This window comes from Drosophila nasuta, chromosome 3, assembly GCF_023558535.2.
Source record: "Drosophila nasuta strain 15112-1781.00 chromosome 3, ASM2355853v1, whole genome shotgun sequence".
Lineage (NCBI taxonomy): Eukaryota > Metazoa > Arthropoda > Insecta > Diptera > Drosophilidae > Drosophila > Drosophila nasuta.
This window is the reverse complement of record NC_083457.1, coordinates 25,081,658-25,103,950: the sequence shown is the minus strand read 5'-3', so window position 1 is coordinate 25,103,950 and position 22,293 is coordinate 25,081,658. Positions and strand designations below refer to the sequence as shown.

Below are 22,293 nucleotides of genomic sequence, written 5' to 3'. Positions count from 1 at the left end.
AAAACGTAAAATATAATAGATAACTAACTGACGTTTCGAGTGATGACAAATCGGAGGCAATTGTGGATTCATCGGCCACCTCAGCCATGGAGACGGCATGTTGCAGCATATGCCTACGTGACACTGGCGTGGATGGTTTCTCTGGTGTCTCGGGTGGCGCAATCAGTCGCACAGTCTGCAATGACGTAACCAGTCAATAATTAAACTTTTACTATCTCGAATAATTAAACTACCTTTCGCCAGCGTCGTTCGGGCTGCGTTCGTTTGCTGGTTAGCAGAAAGGCTTGAGCCAGCGCCTTCACTGAGGGCATCGCATGTGCCACTTCATCTTCGATTGGCGGTTTTTCCACCGGCGTGCTTGGTTCAGGCTGCTCAAAAGGAAATATTAAACACCCTCATCACTCGTAAAATTGCAATTACCTACCACTTCATCTTCGTCTATGGACAGAACTTGGCTTGGTTCGATTAGGCGTCGCTTTGGTTGCAGAAATCTAAAAGCTGGCGGCGTGGAACCGCGTGTCGGAGTCATTGTGGGTGACGAACAGACTGTGGGCACCGCATCAGCGGGTCCAAACTGCAGCACGACGGGTCTTTCACGTTTGCGAGACGCATCTATGGAGGAGGAGGAGGCGGAGGGTGCACTAAGTGCCGACTCCATAGATGATGTGCTCGATGTGCTGGGCTGTTCGCCCACAGTTTCCGACTTGCTGATGACTCGCGTTTCCTGGTTATTGAAATCGTAGACACGCACCGTATCCGAGTCATCGCTGGTTGTGTGCTGCGATTGCATCGATGGATTCGATTGCGTCTCCAGACTTGCATTGCCCTCTTCGATCACCTGGACGGGCATTGCTGTATAAACACAGGACGCGTCGGCTGCATTTTTGTTTGCATTTGAAGCCTTTCGAGAAAACATTTGAGGCGTGTGTACAAGTTGTGTGTGTTGTTGTTTTGTTGTAGTTTTGTAGTTTGTTAGTTTAGGTAGAAGTTAAACATTGATATGAAAAGAAGAATTGTTGAGTGTTTAGTATAAGATATTTGCTGGTAGCAAAAGCCATAGCAGTCGTACATGTAGAATGCAGAATCCTTGGTGATTGACATTCATATGTGTGGGATGTACAAATGCGTGTATGTGTTGTGATTCATGTATATACTTTTGTATGTGTGTGAGTGGTTGGTGGCAGCATGCAAATCATTCCGCTTAGTTACAGCTACAGCAAGGCAGAGAGACTTCAAATTAAGTAGCAAATACGTGAGTTTAGCATCAAAGTGAAACAAATGTTGTTAGTAAAATTCTCTTAACAGTAATCCGATTAAATAAAATTAATTGTCTGCTGCAGGTACTCACCATTTCAATAGATTTACTATACAATGTATTTACTAAAAACATTTGTTTCATTCATTATTTGGTGGTTTGGTTGTTTGTTTAACTTTTGGCTTTATTTCTATGATATTGGTTTGTTGTTTATAATAGAAGTTAGCAATATGAATTAACTAGTGTGTGCATACAAAAGATTACAATGTTTACATTAAAAGAATTAACAGCGCAAAATCATAATTAATCAATAAAATAATAATAAAAAGAGACATACAAAATGCTGCATACTTTCGGGCGCAGTAGCATTAGGCAATTATTATTAGCATTTAGAATAATTATTATTATTATGATAATTGTTTTTGTATTATTATTTAGTTTGTTGGCTTTGATAGATAGCAGATACGAGTACATTTATGATAGGTATATATGTAGATAGATATAGAACACTAGCTCTGGTGCATCGTTGTGCGTCTACTTGAGCAGATGGCACTGCCAGCTTAAAGCCTAACCGTGCTTGCAGTTGGAGATTCTAGTATTTCGATTCTCTTTTCCTCTTTTAAAGTTCTTTATCTTGGAATCGATTTCATAATTGTGTTTATTTTTTTTCTCTTGCGCAAAGTACCGTGAAATTGCTTTTTGTGTTGCGTTTACTGACTAGTGTGTGTACTATATATTGTATATGTGTAAGTGTGTATATGTGTGTTCTTTAACTTGACTATCTTTTTCAGCTATGCAGATTTTGGCAGATGTGAATCGTACCTCTAGGAGCTACAACTACAAACAACTCACCCCAGTGACCCCTTTAAAACCCATATACCCGCCCTCTAACTACGTGTGTGCTAGAAGAGTAGACTATTGTTGCTGTGCTTGGCATCGGCACCGCTGAAGCCATTCAGACAGCTATCGACACCCGAGTCCTGATCGTCTATGCAGGGCTTCACCTGCAGTTCGCTCTCGAACAGTGGATTCATAACGAAATCCTTTGAGGTGGCGGACACAGCACGAAAACTGTTGCGCTTGAGGTCTTTGTGCAGCAGCTGCTTCTCGAACTGCGTGAGCACAGCTGGCGAGGGACCCCCGGACCCCGAACCCTGTCGCCTCTTGGAAGCGGACGAACCGAAGGACATGCCGCTGCCATTGCTGTGCAGACTTAGCGAGGATTGTGTATGGCGTTTGGGCAGCGTGCTGCCAAAATAGCTGGGCGCATGCCCCAAGCTGCTGCGCCACGATCGATGCGAGCGTACGTCAAAGTCATCTATGTCGGGATCTATGCCCAGGCTGGAGTCGCGATAATGCGATGCCGATGTGGATGGACGCTCAATGGCGGGGTGTGCACGCTCATGACCGAAGGCAGAGCTGTGGGCGTGAGCGTGGGCGGTTAATGTGGGGGAATTACGTTTGTTAATGAATTTGAGCGAGCTGCTACGTCGCACGGGCGTGGACATCGTCCAATGCGTGAGGTCAGCAAGGTTACTTTGAGCGCTACCATGCGGTTGATTTACCTCATTGATGACAATATCCTCATCGGTTGGCGCTGTTGTTGGCTCCATGCTGCAGGCGCTGGCACTGACGCTGCCAGCCAAAGACTGCGCTTTGCTGCTCTCGCTGGGCGCATCGTTGATGTAATAGTCCCGACTATAACTGCTCGAAATAATGAAGGCGAGTTCAGTTATCCAGCTTCATTGCTCCTTTTGAGTATACCAAACTTACCGCTTGTAGTCCTCGGCACGACTGGCAGGCTCCACGATTTCGGTGGTCATCTGAGCCAACGCCTTTTGCTCCACACTAGGACTGATGTTGGGTACGTCCATGAAGCGCTCCTGGGTGCCGCTAATGCGTTGCTTGAGCGCCTCGGGCGCATAGGGATTGTTGGGCATTTCGACAGCATTGTACCACTTTTTGACTTCGCGTTCCGCAATTGAGCCTACAATGGAATCAACATTTAGTTAGGTAAGCAGTTACACAAAGCAAACGATAGCAGAAGCAACATGTTAGCCGGTCTAGGAACAGAAACATAACAGAACAGAAGCATTTACGAAAGGAGACAACAAACACCGAGTGATGAGAGTGTTGGCCATAGAGTGCGTGTTACCTGGGGCAAAGCGCCGCAACAGAACTACATCATCTTCATTATTATTAACATCATTCACATGATCATCATCATCTTTCTTTTGAACGCCATTTTGCGGGCCAATATCGGGCAACGCGATGGCCGTTTTATTAGACCATCTTAGTGAACCATTTGTTAGTTTACCACTCAGCCGAGTTCGGTGTATTGTTGTGTTAGTATTGTTGTTGTTAGTATTTTGGGTGTGATTAGTAAGAGTTCTTGTTGTTGTGGTGGCATTTGTTAGCGTACTACTAGAGACTGCCTCGTCCACAAATTCAGTTCTATAACTACTCGTATCATAATCGTACACTGTGTCAGCGTCGCCGTTAAAAGTCTCATGCGAGGTGGACGGCTCGCTTTCATTGCTGTCGCTTGAGTTTGAGCTTAATTGATCTGAGAAAAGAATATGGTTAATAAAATTATACCCGATTTCAGTGAAACTACCAATGATGAAGAACTCATCATCGATATCTATACCGATATCATCGGCAAGATCAACTGATGTTTGACTGGCGATATCTGAAAAATGTGAAACTAATTCTACATAAGCCTCTTTTTGAGTCTCATGAGTTGTGAATTCTTCAGCTGAATTGCCATCAGTCTCTAACCTAACTAAATGTGAATCTATATTTTCTGCACTCACATTATTATCTAAACTAAAATGCTGATACGTATTTAATTCATCAAACAGACTTGGATTCGTCTCATACTCTACATCATCTATACTATCATCATCAAAGGAATCAAAGGAACTCAGGTATTTGTGCATTATAAGAGCGCGTCGTCGTCGTCTTTCAATTGTCGCCAAAAGTCGTTTGTCTTTAATATAAACCTTGCAAATGGTCCCCAAGAGATTTATTGGTCTCGTCGTTGCGTCTCCGTCGCTCGGTGTTGTGTCTAGGATATTTGGCTGTCTTCGCAAGCACTTTTGAGGCGTTTTACCTAGATTCAATTCACTCTGCATTGTGTCTGCTGTCATTTGCAGAAGATCCATCTCAACCTGCGTCTCTGCCGGAATTTCTAAATCAATTTCTCCCACATTTTCAATATGTGAGTCAATTATCACGTTCTGAGGAAAACACATTTTTGTATTTGCCTTCGTTGAAAGCCTATTTTTATCTACATTTGTTTTCTCATATGCTGACGCAGGGATCTCTGATGCAACAACCTCCTGACCTGTTGGTGCAGGAATCTCTGTAGCAGAGATCTCCTCTATTGCTGGTGAACTAGTTTGCGCAGCAGCAACTTGCCCTATTGGTGGTGCAGGAATCTCTGCAGCAGCAACCTTCTCTATTGCTGGTGAAATAGCTTCCGCTGAGGCAACCTCCTCTGTTGCTGGCGCAGAAGTTGCTGTCCTAGCAACTTTATTTATAGCTGGTGAAGTAGTTTGTGCTGCTGCAACCTCCGGCGTTGCTGACGTAGGAGTTTCTGTCACAGAAACCTCCTCTATGGCTGGTGCTCGAATTTCTGTAGCTGGTAGAGGAATCTCTATTGCTGGTGAAGTACTTTCCGTTGCTGCAATCTCCACTGTTGCAGGCGTAGAAGTTTCAGTCATAGCAACCATGTCTGTTGCCGGCGTAGAAGTTTCAGTCATAGCAACCATGTCTGTTGCCGGCGTAGAAGTTTCAGTCATAGCAACCTCTATTGCTGGTGCTGGAGTTTCTATTACAGCAACCTCTTTTATTTCTGGTGCAGGCATCTTTGTCACAGCAACCTCCTCTATTGCTGGTGAAGTAGTTTGCGTTGCTGCAATCACTTGTGTTACTGGCGCGAGAGTTTCTGTCACAGCAACCTTCTTTATTGATGGCGCAGGAATTTCTGTCACAGCAACCTTCTCTATTTCTGGCGCAGGAGTTTCTGTGACAACAACCTTCTCCGTTGCTGGTGCTGGAGTTTCTGTCACAGCAACCTCCTCAATTGCTGGCACAGGAGTTTCTTTCACAACAACCTCCTCAATTGCTGGCGCAGAAGTTTCTGTCACAGCAACCTTTTCTATTGGTGGTGCAAGAATATCTGTAGCAGCAACCTCCTCTGTTGCTGGCGTAAAAATTTCTCTCACAGCAACCTCCTCTGTTGCTGGTGGTGGAGTTTCTGTCACAGCAACCTCTTCTATTGTTGTTGCAAGAATATCTGTAGCAGCAACCTCCTCTGTTGCTGGCGCAAAAATTTCTGTCACAGCAACCTCCTCTGTTGCTGGTGGTGGAGTTTCTGTCACAGCAACCTCTTCTATTGTTGGTGCAAGAATATCTGTAGCAGCAACTTCGTCTATAGCTGTCGCAGGAGTTTCTGTCACAGTAACCTGTTCTATTGTTGGTGCAAGAATATCTGTAGCAGCAACCTCCTTTGTTGCTGGCGCAGGAAGTTCTGTCAGAGCAACCTCCTCTGTTGCTGGCGCAGGTGTTTCTGTCACAGCAACCTCCTCTGTTGCTGGCGCAGGTGTTTCTGTCACAGCAACCTCCTCTGTTGCTAGCGCAGGTGTTTCTGTCACAGCAACCTCCTCTGTTGCTTGCGCAGGTGTTTCTGTCACAGCAACCTCCTCTGTTGCTGGCGCAGGAGTTGCTGTCACAGCAACCTCCTCTATTGTTGGTGCAAGAATATCTGTAACAGCAACTTCCTTTGTTGCTGGCGCAGGATTTTCTGTCACAGCAACCTTCTCTATTGCTGGAGCAAGAATATCTGTAGTAGAAACCTCCTCTATTGCTGGCGCAGGAGTTTCCGTCACAGCAACCTCCTTTGTTGCTGGCGCAGGTGTTTCTGTCACAGCAACCTCCTCTGTTGCTGGCGCAGGAATTTCTGTCACAGCAACCTCCTCTATTGTTGGTGCAAGAATATCTGTAACAGCAACTTCCTTTGTTGCTGGCGCAGGAATTTCTGTCACAGCAACCTCCTCAATTGCTGGTGTGAGAATATCTGTAGCAGCAACCTCCTCAATTGCTGGCGCAGGAATTTCTGTCACAGCAACCTCCTCTATTGCTGGCGCAAGAATATCTGTAGTAGAAACCTCCTCTGTTGCTGGCGCAGGTGTTTCCGTCACAGCAACCTCCTCTGTTGCTGGCGCAGGAATTTCTGTCACAGCAACCTCCTCTGTTGCTGGCGCAGGTGTTTCTGTCACAGCAACTTCCTCTGTTGCTGGTGCAGGAATTTCTGTCACAGCAACCTCTTTTATTGCTGGTGCTGGAGTTTCTGCCACAGCAACCTCCTCTGTTGCTGGCGCAGGTGTTTCTGTCACAGCAACCTCCTCTGTTGCTGGTGCTGGAGTTTCTGTCACAGCAACCTCTTCTATTGCTGGTGCTGAAGTTTCTGTCACAGCAACCTCCTCAATTGCTGGCGCAGGATTTTCTGTCACAGCAACCTCCTCTATTGCTGGCGCAGGAATTTCTGCCACAGCAACCTCCTCTGCTGCTGGTGCTGGAGTTTCCGTCACAGCAACCTCCTCTGTTGCTGGCGCAGGAATTTTTGTCACAGCAACTTCCTCTGTTGCTGGTGCTGGAGTTTCTGCCACAGCAACCTCCTCTGTTGCTGGCACAGTAGTTTCTGTCACAGCAACCTCCTCTGTTGCTGGTGCAGGAGTTTCCGTCACAGCAACCTCTTCTATTGCTGGTGCTGGAGTTTCTGCCACAGCAACCTCCTCTGCTGCTGGTGCTGGAGTTTCCGTCACAGCAACCTCCTCTGTTGCTGGCGAAGGAATTTTTGTCACAGCAACCTCTTCTATTGCTGGTGCTGGAGTTTCTGCCACAGCAACTTCCTCTGTTGCTGGTGCTGGAGTTTCTGTCACAGCAACCTCCTCTATTGTTGGTGCAAGAATATCTGTAACAGCAACTTCCTTTGTTGCTGGCGCAGGAATTTCTGCCACAGCAACCTCCTCTGCTGCTGGTGCTGGAGTTTCCGTCACAGCAACCTTCTCTGTTGCTGGCGAAGGAATTTTTGTCACAGCAACCTCTTCTATTGCTGGTGCTGGAGTTTCTGCCACAGAAACTTCCTCTGTTGCTGGTGGTGGAGTTTCTGCCACAGCAACCTCCTCAATTGCTGGCGCAGGATTTTCTGTCACAGCAACCTCCTCTATTGCTGGCGCAGGAATTTCTGCCACAGCAACCTCCTCTGCTGCTGGTGCTGGAGTTTCCGTCACAGCAACCTCCTCTGTTGCTGGCGAAGGAATTTTTGTCACAGCAACCTCTTCTATTGCTGGTGCTGGAGTTTCTGCCACAGCAACTTCCTCTCTTGCTGGTGCTGGAGTTTCTGTCACATCAACCTCCTCTATTGTTGGTGCAAGAATATCTGTAACAGCAACTTCCTTTGTTGCTGGCGCAGGAATTTCTGCCACAGCAACCTCCTCTGCTGCTGGTGCTGGAGTTTCTGTCACAGCAACCTCCTCTATTGCAGGTGCAGGAGTTTCCGTCACAGCAACCTCCTCTGTTGCTGGTGCAGGAGCTTCCGTCACAGCAACCTCCTCTGTTGCTGGTGCTGGAGTTTCTGCCACAGCAACCTCCTCTGTTGCTGGCGCAGGTGTTTCTGTCACAGCAACCTCCTCTGTTGCTGGCGCAGGAATTTCTGTCACAGCAACCTTCTCTATTGCTGGTGCAGGAATATCAGTAACAGCAACTTCCTCTGTTGCTGGTGCTGGAGTTTCTGTCACAGCAACCTCTTCTATTGCTGGTGCTGGAGTTTCTGCCACAGCAACCTCCTCTGTTGCTGGCGCAGTAGTTTCTGTCACAGCAACCTCCTCTGTTGCTGGTGCAGGATTTTCCGTCACAGCAACCTCTTCTATTGCTGGTGCTGGAGTTTCTGCCACAGCAACTTCCTCTGTTGCTGGTGCTGGAGTTTCTGTCACAGCAAACTCTTCTATTGCTGCAACCTCCTCAATTGCTGGCGCAGGAGTTTCTGTCACAGCAAGCTCTTCTATGGCTGGTGTAGGAATATCTGTAGCAGCAACTTCCTCTGTTGCTGGCGCAAAAATTTCTGCCACAGCAACTTCCTCTCTTGCTGGCGCAGGAATTTCTGTCACAGCAACCTCCTTTATTGCTGGCGCAAGAATATCTGTAGTAGCAACCTTCTCTATTGCTGGGGCAGGAGTTTTCGTCACAGAAACCTCCTCTGTTGCTGGTGCTGGAGTTTCTGCCACAGCAACCTCCCCTGTTGCTGGCGCAGGAGTTTCTGTCACAGCAACCTCCCCTGTAGCTGGCGCAGGAATTTCTGTCACAGCAACCTCCTCTATTGCTGGTGCAGAAATATCAGTAGCAGGTACTTCCTCTGTTGCTGGTGCAGAAATATCAGTAGCAGGTACTTCCTCTGTTGCTGGTGCAGAAATATCAGTAGCAGCAACCTCTTCTATTGCTGGTGCTGGAGTTTCTGTTACAGCAACCTCCTCTGTTGCTGGCGCAGGAATATCAGTAGCAGCAACTTCCTCTGTTGCTGGTGCTGGAGTTTCTGTAGCAGCAACCTCTTCTATTGCTGGTGCTGGAGTTTCTGTCACAGCAACCTCCTCTGTTGCTGGCGCAGTAGTTTCTGTCACAGCAACCTCCTCTATTGCTGGTGCAGGAGTTTCCGTCACAGCAGCCTCCTCTGTTGCTGGCGTAGGAATTTCTGTCACAGCAAACTCCTCTGTTGCTGGTGCCGGAGTTTCCGTCACAGCAACCTCCTCTGTTGCTGGCGCAGGAATTCTTGTCACAGCAACCTCCTCTGCTGCTGGTGCTGGAGTTTCTGTAGCAGCAACCTCCTCTGCTGCTGGTGCTGGAGTTTCTGTAGCAGCAACCTCCTGTGTTGCTGGCGCAGGAATTTCTGTCACAGCAACCTCTTCTATTGCTGGTGCTGGAGTTTCTGCCACAGCAACCTCCTCTGTTGCTGGCGCAGAACTTTCTTTCACAGCAACCTCCTCAATTGCTGGTGTAGGAATATTTGTAGCAGCAACTTGCTCTGTTGCTGGCGCAGGAGTTTCCGTCACAGCAACCTCCTCTGTTGCTGGTGCTGGAGTTTCTGCCACAGCAACCTCCTCTGTTGCTGGCGCAGGAGTTTCTGTCACAGCAACCTCCTCTGTAGCTGGCGCAGGAATTTCTGTCACAGCAACCTCCTCTATAGCTGGTGCAGAAATATCAGTAGCAGCAACTTCCTCTGTTGCTGGTGCTGGAGTTTCTGTAGCAGCAACCTCTTCTATTGCTGGCGCAGTAGCTTCTGTCACAGCAACCTCCTCTGTTGCTGGCGCAGTAGCTTCTGTCACAGCAACCTCCTCTGTTGCTGGTGCAGAAGTTTCCGTCAGAGCAACCTCCTCTGTTGCTGGCGCAGGAATTTCTTTCACAGCAACCTCCTCTGTTGCTGGCGCAGGAATTTCTGTCACAGCAACCTCCTCTATTGCTGGTGAAGGAATATCAGTAGCAGCAACTTCCTCTGTTGCTGGTGCTGGAGTTTCTGTAGCAGCAACCTCTTCTATTGCTGGTGCTGGAGTTTCTGTCAAAGCAACCTCCTCTGTTGCTGGCGTAGCAGCAACTTCCTCTGTTGCTGGTGCTGGAGTTTCTGTAGCAGCAACCTCTTCTATTGCTGGTGCTGGAGTTTCTGTCACAGCAACCTCCTCTGTTGCTGGCGCAGTAGTTTCTGTCACAGCAACCTCCTCTGTTGCTGGTGCAGGAGTTTCCGTCACAGCAGCCTCCTCTGTTGCTGGCGCAGGAATTTCTGTCACAGCAACCTCCTCTGTTGCAGGTGCTGGAGTTTCCGTTATAGCAACCTCTTCTGTTGCTGGCGCAGGAATTTCTGCCACAGCAACCTCCTCTGTTGCTGGTGCTGAAGTTTCTGTAGCAGCAACCTCCTCTGTTGCTGGCGCTGGAATTTCTGTCACAGCAACCTCTTCTATTGCTGGTGCTGGAGTTTCTCTAGCAGCAACCTCTTCTATTTCTGGTGCTGGAGTTTCTGTCACAGCAACCTCCTCAATTGCTGGTGTAGGAATATTTGAAGCAGCAACTTCCTCTGTTGCTGGTGCTGGAGTTTCTGTAGCAGCAACCTCTTCTATTGCTGGTGCTGGAGTTTCTGTCACAGCAACCTCTTCTGCTGCTGGCGCAGTAGTTTCTGTCACGGCAACCTCCTCTGTTGCTGGCGCAGGAGTTTCTGTCACAGCAATCTCCTCAATTACTGGTGTAGGAATATCTGCAGCAGCAACTTTCTCTGTTGCTGGCGTAGAAATTTTTGTCACAGCAACCTCCTCTGTTGCTGGTGCTGGAGTTTCTGTCACAGCAACCTCCTTTGTTGCTGGCGCAGGAATATCTGTAGCCGCAACTTCCTCTGTTGCTGGCGCAGAAATTTCTGTCACAGCAACCTCCTGTGTTGCTGGTGCTGGAGTTTCTGTAGCAGTAAGCTCCTCTGTTGCTGGCCCAGAAGTTTCCGTCACAGCAACCGCCTCTGTTGCTGGCGCAGGAGTTTCTGTCACAGCAACCTCCTCTGTTGCTGGCGCAGGAGAATCTGTCACAGCAACCTCCTCTGTTGCTGGCGCAGGAGTTTCTGTCACAGCAACCTCCTCTGTTGCTAGCGCAGCAATTTCTGTCACAGCAACCTCCTCTATTGCTGGCGCCGGAATTTCTGTCACAGCAACTTCTTCTATTGTTGGCGCAGTAGTTTCTGTGACAGCAGCCTCCTCTGTTGCTGGTGCAAGAATCTCTGTAGCAGCAACTTTTTCTATGGTTGGCGCAGGAATTTCTGTGACAGCAGCCTCCTCTATTGCTGGCGCAGGAATTTCTGTAGCAGCATCCTCCTCTGTTACTGGCTCAGGAATGTCTGTAGCAGCAACGTCCTCTATTGATGGTGCTGGAATGTTCGCAGCAGCAACCTCCTCTATTGGTGATGCAGGAGTTTCTGTAGCAGCAACCTCCTCTGTCGCTGGGGCAGGAGTTTCTGTCACAGCAACCTTCTCTGTTGCTAGCGCAGCAATTTCTGTCACAGCAACCTCCTCTATTGCTGGCGCCGGAATTTCTGTCACAGCAACTTCTTCTATTGTTGGCGCAGTAGTTTCTGTGACAGCAGCCTCCTCTGTTGCTGGTGCAAGAATCTCTGTAGCAGCAACTTTCTCTCTTGCTGTCGGAGGAGGTTCTGTAACAGCAATTTTTTCTTTTGTTGGCGCAGGAGTTTCTGTGACAGCAACCTCCTCTATTGCTGGTGCAGGAATTTCTGTAGCAGCATCCTCCTCTATTGCTGGCGCAAGAATCTCTGTAGCAGCAGCCTCCTCTGTTGCTGGTGCAGGAGTTTCTGTAACAGCAACATCCTCTGTTGCTGGTGCAAGAATATCTGTCACAGCAACCTCATCTACTGCTGGTGAAGTAGTTTCTACTGCTCCAACCTGCTCTATTGGTGATGCAGGAATTTGTGTAGTAGCAACCTCTTCTATTACCGGGGCAGGAATTTCTGCCATAGGGAACGCCTCTGGTGGTACAGGGAATTGTAGAGCAGCAACTTCTTCAATTATAGGTGCAGGATTCTCTGTTGCGGCAATCTCTTCTATTATTGGAGCAGGATTTTCCACCACAGCATCCTCCTCTATTTCTTTTGCAGGAGTAACGTCATCTATTACAGGTGCAGGGACTTTTAATGCTGGAGCTTCTTCAATTATAGGTGAAGGAATCTCTGTTGTAGCAAACTCTTCGATTACTGGTGCAGGGATTTCGTGTGCATCAATCTCTTCTACTGCTGGCACAGGAATTTCCGCCACAGCAACCTCCTCTGGTGGTGCAGGGATTTCTGGGGCAGCTGCCTCTTCAATTACAAGTTCTGGAATCTCTGTGGCAACAATGTCTTCTATTACTGGGGCAGGAATTTCTGGTGTAGCAATCTCCTCTGGTGGTACAGGGACTTCTAGTGCAGCAACTTCTTCAATTATAGGTGCAGGTATCTCTGTTGCGGCAACCTCTTCTATTACCTGGGCAGGAATTTCCGGCACCGCAACCTCCTCAATTTCTGCTGCAGTAACGTTATCTATTACAGGTGCAGGAATTTCTGCCACTGCCATCTCCACTGGTGGTGCAGGAATTTTTAATGCAGGAGCTTCTTCAATAACAGAAGTAGGAATCTCAGTTGTAGCAAGCTCTTCTTCTTTTGGTGCAGGTGTTTCTGTTGCAGCCATAGCCTCTTTTGGTGGCGCGGGAATTTCCGCCACAGTAATCTCCTCTATTGATGGAGCTGAAATCTCTTTGGCAGCCACCTCTTCTAATGCATGTGCAGGAATTTCTAATGTTGGTGAGGGATTCTCCACTACTGAAACGTTTTCTATTACCGGTGTAGAGATTTCTGTTATAGGTGTAGGAAGAACCTTCGTTGATGGAGAGATGAATGCTGTCGTGTCTAGAACTGATGTTAGATCTGTTTGTTCTGGTGCAGAAAATTCCGTAGGAGAAAGCAGTGGCGTGGGTAAAATATCCGCAAAAGCAACAATTGTAAGAGGTGCTACAGGTGTTTCATCTGGAGTGAGCATAATTTCCGAAATCTCGATTGCTTGTGCATTTATTACCGTCGTAACTTCGCGAACTTTTTCTGCTAACTCTGTGCTTTCAACGGCAGCAACAAAGGGGTTTGAAGCTTCATCATGTGGAGTTAAAATTTGTACAGGTTGTGCATCCGCATACTCCTCTTCGATGATATCCAGTGAATGGTGAGTTAGGTCCATTGTGCGCGCGTTAATTTCAGCTAGAGCTAAATCGCTTAATTCCTTGAGTGTATGAATTTCGGTGGCCGTCATAATCGGGGGCTGCTCAGATGCTGGAACTGCTAGCATGGGTCCCAGCGCCATGGCAGCTAATATTTCGATGACAGATGGTGTATTTTCAACTTCTTGATTATCATCAAAATATTCAACGTCCCCAAAGCCCGTACAACCCTCGAGATCGGCAAGATCATCTGTTTCGTGTAAGCTGGCTGTAACACAAATGCCGCTGCTTCAAAACAATGCACAAATACACCAAGGTATTTTGAAGGATGTTCCGGAGTTACTACAGTTTAAATTTTACAACTTTCAAATTCTAAGGGGCTACATACTCTAATTCGCCTAAGCTAATCAAACTTCAAACAGGATATTTTCCGAATAAATGTTTGTTTTGTTAGCAATAAGAATGAAATATGGGAAAGATGTATAGATAAGAAAAGCAACAATGCAATTACCTGCTATTAGAGTTTGGGCAGGATCTTCGTTTTCCTGGTCATCTTGAAAACTCATTGGTGGCGGTGGAGCCATTTGTTCTTTTGGCACTGAAATTGTCGAGGGCTGTGTGACAAATGTATTTGTGGTCTCAGTAATGGCTGGTTCGTGCTCTTCTGGTAAAGTGTTTGAGGTTAAGCTCGTGCGATCCACTAGCTCATCCAGCACTAGCTTTGTGTTTTGTCCTCCAATCAGATGCTTGCTCAACAGTCGATCGTTTAAATCATTGCATCGCAATAAATCCAGAGATGACTCTTCGGCATCTGAGCCTATCTCGGACAGATCGCTAACCTCATCGGCGGTTCTATCGCCAATCTGGGCACGCACATTCTCTTTGGGTGCCGGCACCAGCATTCCAATGCTGCTCGGTGTTGCCGAACTTTGCAAGGTGCTGCGCTTCTTCTTGAATAACCAGTTGTCTTCCCAGGTGGCATCACCGACCATACTCGATGACATGGAGGTAATATCTAAGATGGGAATACAAAATTGCAATAAAGTTTAGCAAGTGGAATTAGTCGCTGACATACCATCTTCTGATTCGGTAACAGACGCTGAGAAGTCAGGCAGCGGCACCATGTGAGCAGCAATATAGTCACTCAAAACCGATTCGCGTTCCAGATCAGCTTTCAACCCAGCATGTGATTCGGTTTTGCCAGCCTACAAACAGATAAAGCACGGAATTGAAAAATAGATTTTATAAATAATATTTCAGGGAGGGGGACGCACATTGAGTAGCAGTTCATTGTCGGTTAGGCTGCAGTCGCTGCGCGGTTCTATGGAGCTACCGGACGTAGTGCTCAACGCTTCGGCATTGTAATTCTCATCAATGTTGTGACCACTCAGGTCCGGTGTGCTCTCCGATATAAGTCTGGCATTGCCTTCCTTATCCGCAATCTGTAAGTAAAAAAGAAGGTAACAACTGTAGCGTGACCTTGATTTGATTGTAGACCGTTGAACCGAAGGCTGACTTTGCTGACTTTGCAACCGGCTAAATGTGTTGAATATCTATTATGTTGTGGTTGGTGACTTCAACCATTGTTTAGTTTGTGACGTCATGGCTGTACTCAGATTTAGATCGATGGTAGCGTGACGCAGCGTGAAAATTGTCTAAGATTTTGCTGCCAATGGCAACTAATCAATAAGTTAAGCAACTTATGTTAAGTCAGAATGATATGTGTACTCCGCTGATAAGATACTTGTTTTGAGGAACTTACGAGTACAAGTCGTAATTAGATGGTTAACTTTTGAAATTGTTTATAATATTTACATGCTGCGCAGGCTCTGCCATGGCCAAGACAAAGCAATTATCTATGAGAAAACTCTAGAATTTGATCCAATTAACGCTTTAGTTGAATTCGTTGTCAGATAGTCCGTTGAATGCGTCTGCACGCTTGTAACAATGGTCAGCAACTAATTAGCGAAACTAGCGACTGTGGCACTAGTTTTGGTGCCACACGCGAAGCCCAAAAAGTGCCCAACTAACTGGCGGAAATTTGCCAGAAGGGATTGAAGGGATTAAATACAAGCGAGGTCAGCGTGTCAGCCATGCGCAGAAGATGTGCAACAGTTGCCACACACACATACACTTTACTTGATTCTTACCTTATTGAGCACCGCTGTGGCCAACAGATCCTGATAGATCTTTGGCTCGAAATAGTGCTCGGTGCGATGGCGCCGCTTGTTGCCATTGCTGAGCTGTCCAGTCGAGCGGGTGTCCAGACTTATCTCCGAAACAGCTGCGCTGGGACCCAAGGTGTTTGCCCCAGTGCGCAGCGTCTCCGCAATGATGCTCTCAATAAGATTGCGCAGTCGCGTCTGCGAAATGTCCGACAGCTCATTGTTGTTGCCACTGTTGTTGTTGCTGCTGTTGGTGTTGTTATTATTGTTGTTATTGTTGCTGTTGCCGTTGACAATGGCGGGCAAATCTGTAAGCATGCGAAATGGTCAACAAAGCTTCGAGTCTTAGAATGCTCTACGACTAAAATAAACTCAATAGTGTTAGCACGAAAGTCAGTTAGGTTAACAAAACGTACAACGAACAACGGAATGCATAATGGAAAAGTGAAAAGTCGCAATTATCTGGCGAGTGTGAGTGTAGAAAGTGATTGAGTATTTGAGTGAGAGAGATGAGTGAGTGTGTTTGAGTGTTTATCATAGGTTACGAGTATTTTTAGTTGAAAGGCATACCTAATTTCACCTCAATGACGTAAACCACGTAGAATATAATTACGGCCAAAACGGCATACATGCCCGTTACGAGGCCCAACGTAAAGTCCATGCTGCATGCACGCTCCACACACACACACGCACTCACAATATTCAATTGAGTTACATATGAATCACTTGGCTTATTCGCTTATTTGCTTAGTTGTATTTGCTTTTGGCCTGTGCATAGATATTTATATCTATCTTTAGTTTAATTAATAAGCTTTACGCTTCGCAACTGCATAAGTCAAATTACGCATACGCGGCGTTGTCGCACAGCAAAATACCAAAACATTAATACAATTCTGTTCGCTTGAGCAGTCAAGAGCCCCCAGGTATTGGCTTACTCAGCCAGCAAATCGTATTCACACACACACACACGCACACTGACAACAACAACACATTTGCAAATCCTATTGTGGGCTCATCATTCGGCTAATGTTTGGTTGCGGTAAACATAATTAATAACCTGAACCTGAACCCAAACTTATCTATTTTGTTTTACAAAAGGCCCCGTAAATTTCTTTATCGTTGTTTCGACGCCTTTCTGACATATTCCTACTTGTAATTCCATCTATCTATTTCGCATTTCGTTATTATGTTTATTTCTTTTTTTTTTTGTGTTATTGTCTAACGCTTCGTTGCCGTTACTCATTCATTGGGTTTTGCTGCTTGTCAAAAGATTGAAATGTATCTCACTTAGCATACTACGTCTGGCATTAATGAAGCACAGCCATTAAACCGGACTAACAGACCTATTAGATCATGTAAATATTCTGTATTCTGTACTCTCTGTGTACAAGGTACAAAACAAGTCAAGTTCAGGTTCAGCTTTTGTTTTTTTTTTTTAGTTCACAGTTCAGTTCACAGTTCAATTCGGGATCAGATAATTACGAAAGTTATATATATTAAAACTCTGCGATTAACTTTTGTTCTAGCATTTTCACATTTTATAGCGTAAACGTTAGTAGTTTCTTTTTAATTTTTATTAAAGTTCGTGCTTGAGGCTCACGATTTGCATAATCTGTGCGCATAATTTGTTGCTGGGGATTAGCCGATGGGCTGTCATTAATATTTATTAACGTTGTTTAAACATTTTCCCCTGCTTTCTGCCTTTTTGTGACACGTTTGAAGCTCTGCAAAAATTTGTTGTACTTATTTTTTGATTTGGGGGTCAAGGTTGGCGATAACTTATGAACTGCCTTTTCAAATTTCGCATATCTCTAAGAATGTCTAAGTGTGTGTGTTGTGTGTGTGTGTTATCTGTTATCTGCATGCGCAAAGCAAGCATATAACAGCGATCTCAAGCGCTGATTTACGAGTGTCTTTTTTTTTTGTTGGGGGAACTTCTTAATTTTTATGTTATCATTATCACTTTTATGATTTTGGTTTTTGGCTTTTACTTTGCTCTACGCGTTAATAACGTTTTTCTTTCCTTCTTTCTTTTTATAATTTTGTTGATTACTATTTTATATTTTTTTTAGCCGGCGACTCGTTTTGCTGCCAAAAACGTTGCGATCGGAGCGCGTTGCTTCGAGCAACTGCCATCAACACACAACAATCTCCGTGTGAGCGCCAAAGCAACTCTCTCGCACACAACTGCAAAGTGCTCACCTAAACACCTAACGAAGTCTCACACATACTTAAACAGCGGCATATCTCTGTAATGCCATACAAACAGTTCGCTTTTCGATGATGAGCATTTCGATATTTGTGGTCTACAGACACTTTTGCGAATGTTTTGAAAAAGTATCGAAAATTATAATTCATAAATATGTTAAAAAATATACATTAGTATTCATAAATAAAACCTAGTCTCTATAATTTTGTATTTTTATAATATTTCTAATTATATTTATGACATAAGCCACTTCAATATTATTTATGTTGCTCATGCAAAAAAAAGTTTGACTTTAAAGTCGGCTAAATTCCAGTTTTCGAATTGTTTTGTTTCCTTGGTCTAAAAGTTATTTTTATGCAATCTTCTTTAACTGATTGACATGTTTATTTGCAATCAGCGTGTTAGCGTGCCTTTGGGATTGTTGCTATTAGTGTTTGTTGTTGTGCCTGCGAGGCACTTACATGTTTGAGTTTGTAATTTGAATGATGAGGCCAAGTAAAAAACTAATAACTTGAAAACTCTTGGCAAACTCGTCAATTTGTTCGGAATTGTTTCGAGCAGCCGTGTAAATCGTCAATTTACACCTGCTGCGAACATATTGGAACCAGTTGGTCGCTGGGCGCACATTGCGTATGATTAATGCGCGTATCTCAGTTTGTCATCTGGTTAAGGCCAACTGTGGCTACAAATGCTCAACTGCGATTACCAACTGCGCGCTGTATTGTGTATTGTCGGTACTTCAAAACTGTCAGAGAGACGCTTATCAGGCCTTATTACGGCTGTCTAGAGTCTGTTTGGTTGTGTGTGTGTGAGTGTGTGTGTGTGTTGCTGTTATCAACGAGAATTGACCGCGATTTTAGTTTGTGTTGTGTTGTGCTTTGCTGTGCGTTTTTGTACTTGCTCTTTATTTTTTTATTACTGAATGATAGTCAATGATTTCGGTAGTATTATCGCAGATTTCTACATTCTTTCAAATATTACGTATACGCCAACGATAACAAGTATATAGGGAAAAAGAAAAGAGAACGAACTACGTGCGTTATTTTTAGATATACAATTTTTACGGTCATGATTCATGCCGGATGCGAGCTAGTTAACATTGAATTATACTACCAGTCAGGCTACAACAACAACAACAACAACAACAACAACGAAAATACTGGTTAGCTGTGGTAGGTGATTCAACATGCCGGGGCAAACTCGAAGGACATGCCTTGCTTTCCATACTTACCTCCTTTGAGCGCACGAACGCACAAAGCGTTCTCCACATTGATAAGCAGGTTGCTCAGTTTCGCATGGTATCTATCAAACAGCTGCATGTCTGTGTGCAGTTCAATTACATTCAGATTTGAGTATATTCAGCGAGTTGTTGTTGTGATGGAAAAGTTTAACCAAAGTATGCAATGAACTTTTGCCCACCAAAAGCTGCAGCTTTCGCCAAGCAACACAAAGTATGCAATGAACTTTTTCGAAAGCTTGAAGCTTTTGATTTCCAAATTGATCTTCGTTGATTGCCTAACTAATACTTAGTATAGATCTGGATGATCTTTTAGCTGTATTTAACCTAGACACTTCTGTTCAATTAATTAGCATTTTATGCGATAATCGCTTTCAATTTGAATAAGTATATATGGGTTGATATAAACAACATTGTTGCTGAACAGTGTAGACAAATGATGAATAATGCCGTAAGCGGCTCTTTCAATTCGCAACAATTGAACAAATTGTCGCGCTTTGCACTTTTCGAGTACTCGTTGACGGACAATTGCATTTGCACTAATCAAATCTATAGCAATAATCTCAGTCTGAGAATTTGCGTACTTACAGTTCTCGCTCTTGGACAATTGACCGACTTTGATGTGATCCAGATTGCTGCCAAGCATTTCGGCAACAATTTCCTCGACATATTCACGTATCCTGTTGCGTTCGTCGCCCGTCATGTTGGTCATGCTATTCGCTCCCGCTTGACTGACGCTCTCAAACTCTGTAAATACGGTAAACATTTAGTAGAATTCCAGGGTATCTTTAGTATGTCAACACTTACGCATTGAGCTGTCTGTGATGGGTATGTAGACTTCGCTGCGTGCCCGCAGGGGATAGACGAACTTCTGCTGATTGAAGCACATTTGCTCGGCAACCCACGAGGAGGTGTGGGCCAGCGATTGCTTCGAGCTGTGGCACAGCTCGCACTCCCATTGGGCATCCTTTGGCCGCCAGTCGGCGCACTTGATGCCACGGCACACGAATTTGCCACATGTGCAACACGTGACATAGCTGCCAAAATGGTTCTTTAAATTAGTTCAGTGACGCGGACAAAAACACAAGATAACACCTACTTTTTGGCACTGCTTGTGTCGAGGTCCGCACCGCAGACATTGCAGCTTTGCAGCTCCTCGCCGTTCTCCTTCTTCTCCTTCTTCTTATCGACTATTTTGCTGTAAGAAAGAGAATTTCGAATTTAATTTAAGCAAACAAGAAAGCATTATTAGTTGTGACGTTTTATGGGGAATAACAAGAACAAGAACTTATGCAAATTTTGCAAGATTTGACACAATTCCAGTCGATTGCTTTTGTCTACTTTCATTTTTAATATATTCTGATTTTGATTCTGTTGCTGTATGTGATGATTATTGGCTTCGAGTTCTGACGCAGAATATTTTGAACAGTTAGTTAAGCCTTAGCTTTGATAACCGTTAATGTTAAATTCATAATTAAAAGGTGAAACATAGAGTTGAAGGTTGCCGTTTTTTTGCGAATGCTTCTTATTTTATTCTGATTAATTTATAATTTTTGTGTTTTGAAATATTTATAATTAGTCGAGCGAAAAACAAAAGATATTAATTGGTTTCCATGTTTCCAAAACAAGTTTAGCAATCTACTTATTAGTTTTACGTATCGATTTTCACATAAACACACTTTTCCTCTGGCTCTTGTTGCGTAAGTGAAAATGTGAAAATGCGGAAGACAAAACCAGTTAAGCAGCTCGCTTGGCAACTGAAGAGTTAAAAAAGTAAAGTAAAGAAAAAGGCGATGACTGGCAGAAATTTGTTTGTTTGTTTGTAACATACAATTGCACTTTTATTCAATGAATTAAACATGTTGCTCTTATAGGAAAAACACAATTATGTATCACACTTACAGAACCCTATAACTAATTTTTATTGATTAACGATAAATTGTGTAATGTGCGCGCACACACACACACACATGATTATGTCAGTCATTTACAATTTATGCAAATTTCTTTCCACTCGAAAAACAAATACAAGTACTCACAAATATATACACATACATGTACTTTTATTTCTACTTATATAAAACTTTTGAGTTGACGGTTGACAACGTGCTTAAAATATCAACATTTCATTTCATTTCATTTTTGGTTGCAATGAATTGCCAGAAAATTTCGCAAGACATAAAATTCGTTGACTTTAATCAAAAGATTATTTCCATTCTGCTTTTTACGTATTTTTGCGCGTATTTCAAATTTAGATCTATTGGTGAAAACTCAGTCAAAAACTTATACAAATAATATCTATCTATCTATCAAATAATTATTGATGTTGCTGTTGCTGCCGCTGCGCAATGCGAAGTTGTTGCTGTTGCTGATGAAATCTTCTGCGTCTGCGCGCCCAATGCTCATAGTTGTTCTCGAGATTCTCATAGTAAATATCCTCCTCGTATTCGCTGCCATCGTCTCCATCCTCGTGGTTCGGCGGCCGTCCAAAGATGTGAGGATTCGTGGTCATCTTTAGAAGCACCACCTCCATGGTGCAGGCCATGAAAAGAAAGGCAAACACCGCAAAGCTGATGGGTGTGCACAACAATTTCTCCACTTGGCACACCAACACCGATGCGAACACCATGCTGAGTTTGTCTTTTGTCTGTCTTCTTTTGTTCAAGTGTGTTTTGTATGTTTAACTGTGTTTATGTGTTTGTGTTATTTTGGCACTTGTTGATGTCTTGTTGTGTTTTGTTTATAGTTTTAATGTTTTTATGCTGATTACTGTTTGATTGTGAACACAGTGTTTGCTGTTGCTTTTGTTTTGCATCGCAATTTCAGTTTTCAGCTTTGTTTTTGGTATTGGAATTTAAATTGGATTTCAATGCGCGCGTTTACCATGCGAACCGACAACTTTCTCGCACCAGCTTTGGCTTTGTTATGAGCGCAGTTTACGCCAAGCATCAAGCGCCAAGCGCCCCGCGGCCAACAGCTGAGCGATGGCCAGCGACGGAGACAGCGACGCTAGCAGCGACTGCGACTGCGACAGCAACTGCGAATTGCTCATACGACGCGTGTTCGCAGCTCATGCCGGTTTTTGCATGAGAGAGAGAGAGCGAGTCTCACTCTGAGAGCATGTCTGTCAAACAAACAATTCGCCAGACAAGCTGCTAGACAGGCAGACAGAACCCGTTGATGACGTAAGAGTTGCTGTTGAGACTCGTTCGCTCCCTCAACTGACAACAACTTTCAGCTGGTTAATTGTAAAAAATGAAGAAGAAGTGGCCAAGCTCACTGGAGTCTCAGCTGGACACGCTGAGCTGAGCTGAGCAGCTGATGCAGCTACTACTTTTGCTGCTGATGTTGATTAATTAATTAGCTAGAATCTTGTTTAATGATTCCTCGCCGACTTCATTATTCATTGCGAATTGAAATTGCTCAGAGGGAAAAAAAATACAAAAATAGATAACGCAAATAACGAATGTAGACAAAAATTCCGCAAACGGGTTTTGCCAAAAATAAATTTAATGCATAATTCTTTAGAATTAAGCGATTGGAATTATAATTAATTTGTCTAATGATGCGATACTCAAATTCCCTTTTCTGGTAGCTATTGATTAATAAATGGCGCCTCAAATTACACGCAATATGCGCTGCA

At 44.5% G+C, this 22,293-nt stretch overlaps 2 protein-coding genes across 16 annotated transcripts in view; both read right to left on the bottom strand.

The window, feature by feature from the left end:
- Window positions 1-22,293, bottom strand: part of LOC132790618 (mucin-2) — a 36,324-nt gene that overhangs the window by 601 nt on the left and 13,430 nt on the right. For 4 of the 15 annotated variants that reach the window (XM_060799199.1, XM_060799203.1, XM_060799202.1 and 1 more), the window contains exons 3-16: window positions 19,750-19,848; window positions 19,458-19,687; window positions 19,239-19,397; window positions 18,645-18,734; window positions 15,190-15,512; window positions 14,314-14,481; window positions 14,115-14,244; window positions 13,551-14,054; window positions 4,371-13,307; window positions 3,029-3,242; window positions 2,821-2,959; window positions 425-901; window positions 234-368; window positions 33-175 (exon numbers count right to left, since the gene is read on the bottom strand). In XM_060799199.1, coding sequence (XP_060655182.1) covers window positions 33-175; window positions 234-368; window positions 425-901; window positions 2,821-2,959; window positions 3,029-3,242; window positions 4,371-13,307; window positions 13,551-14,054; window positions 14,115-14,244; window positions 14,314-14,481; window positions 15,190-15,512; window positions 18,645-18,734; window positions 19,239-19,397; window positions 19,458-19,687; window positions 19,750-19,848 — 11,748 coding nt within the window. Of the gene's footprint in view, window positions 1-32; window positions 176-233; window positions 369-424; window positions 902-962; window positions 2,960-3,028; window positions 3,243-3,410; window positions 3,822-4,370; window positions 13,308-13,550; window positions 14,055-14,114; window positions 14,245-14,313; window positions 14,482-14,854; window positions 14,966-15,189; window positions 15,513-15,774; window positions 16,031-17,195; window positions 17,484-18,644; window positions 18,735-19,238; window positions 19,398-19,457; window positions 19,688-19,749; window positions 19,849-22,293 lie in introns of those variants that run through there. The other 11 variants (XM_060799210.1, XM_060799212.1, XM_060799201.1 and 8 more) reach the window with 10 other exon arrangements.
- LOC132789755 (uncharacterized) lies at window positions 20,683-21,575 on the bottom strand. The gene has a single exon (XM_060798001.1). It carries the CDS (start codon window positions 21,277-21,279, stop codon window positions 20,968-20,970), a length of 312 nt encoding a protein of 103 aa, XP_060653984.1. The 5' UTR covers window positions 21,280-21,575; the 3' UTR covers window positions 20,683-20,967.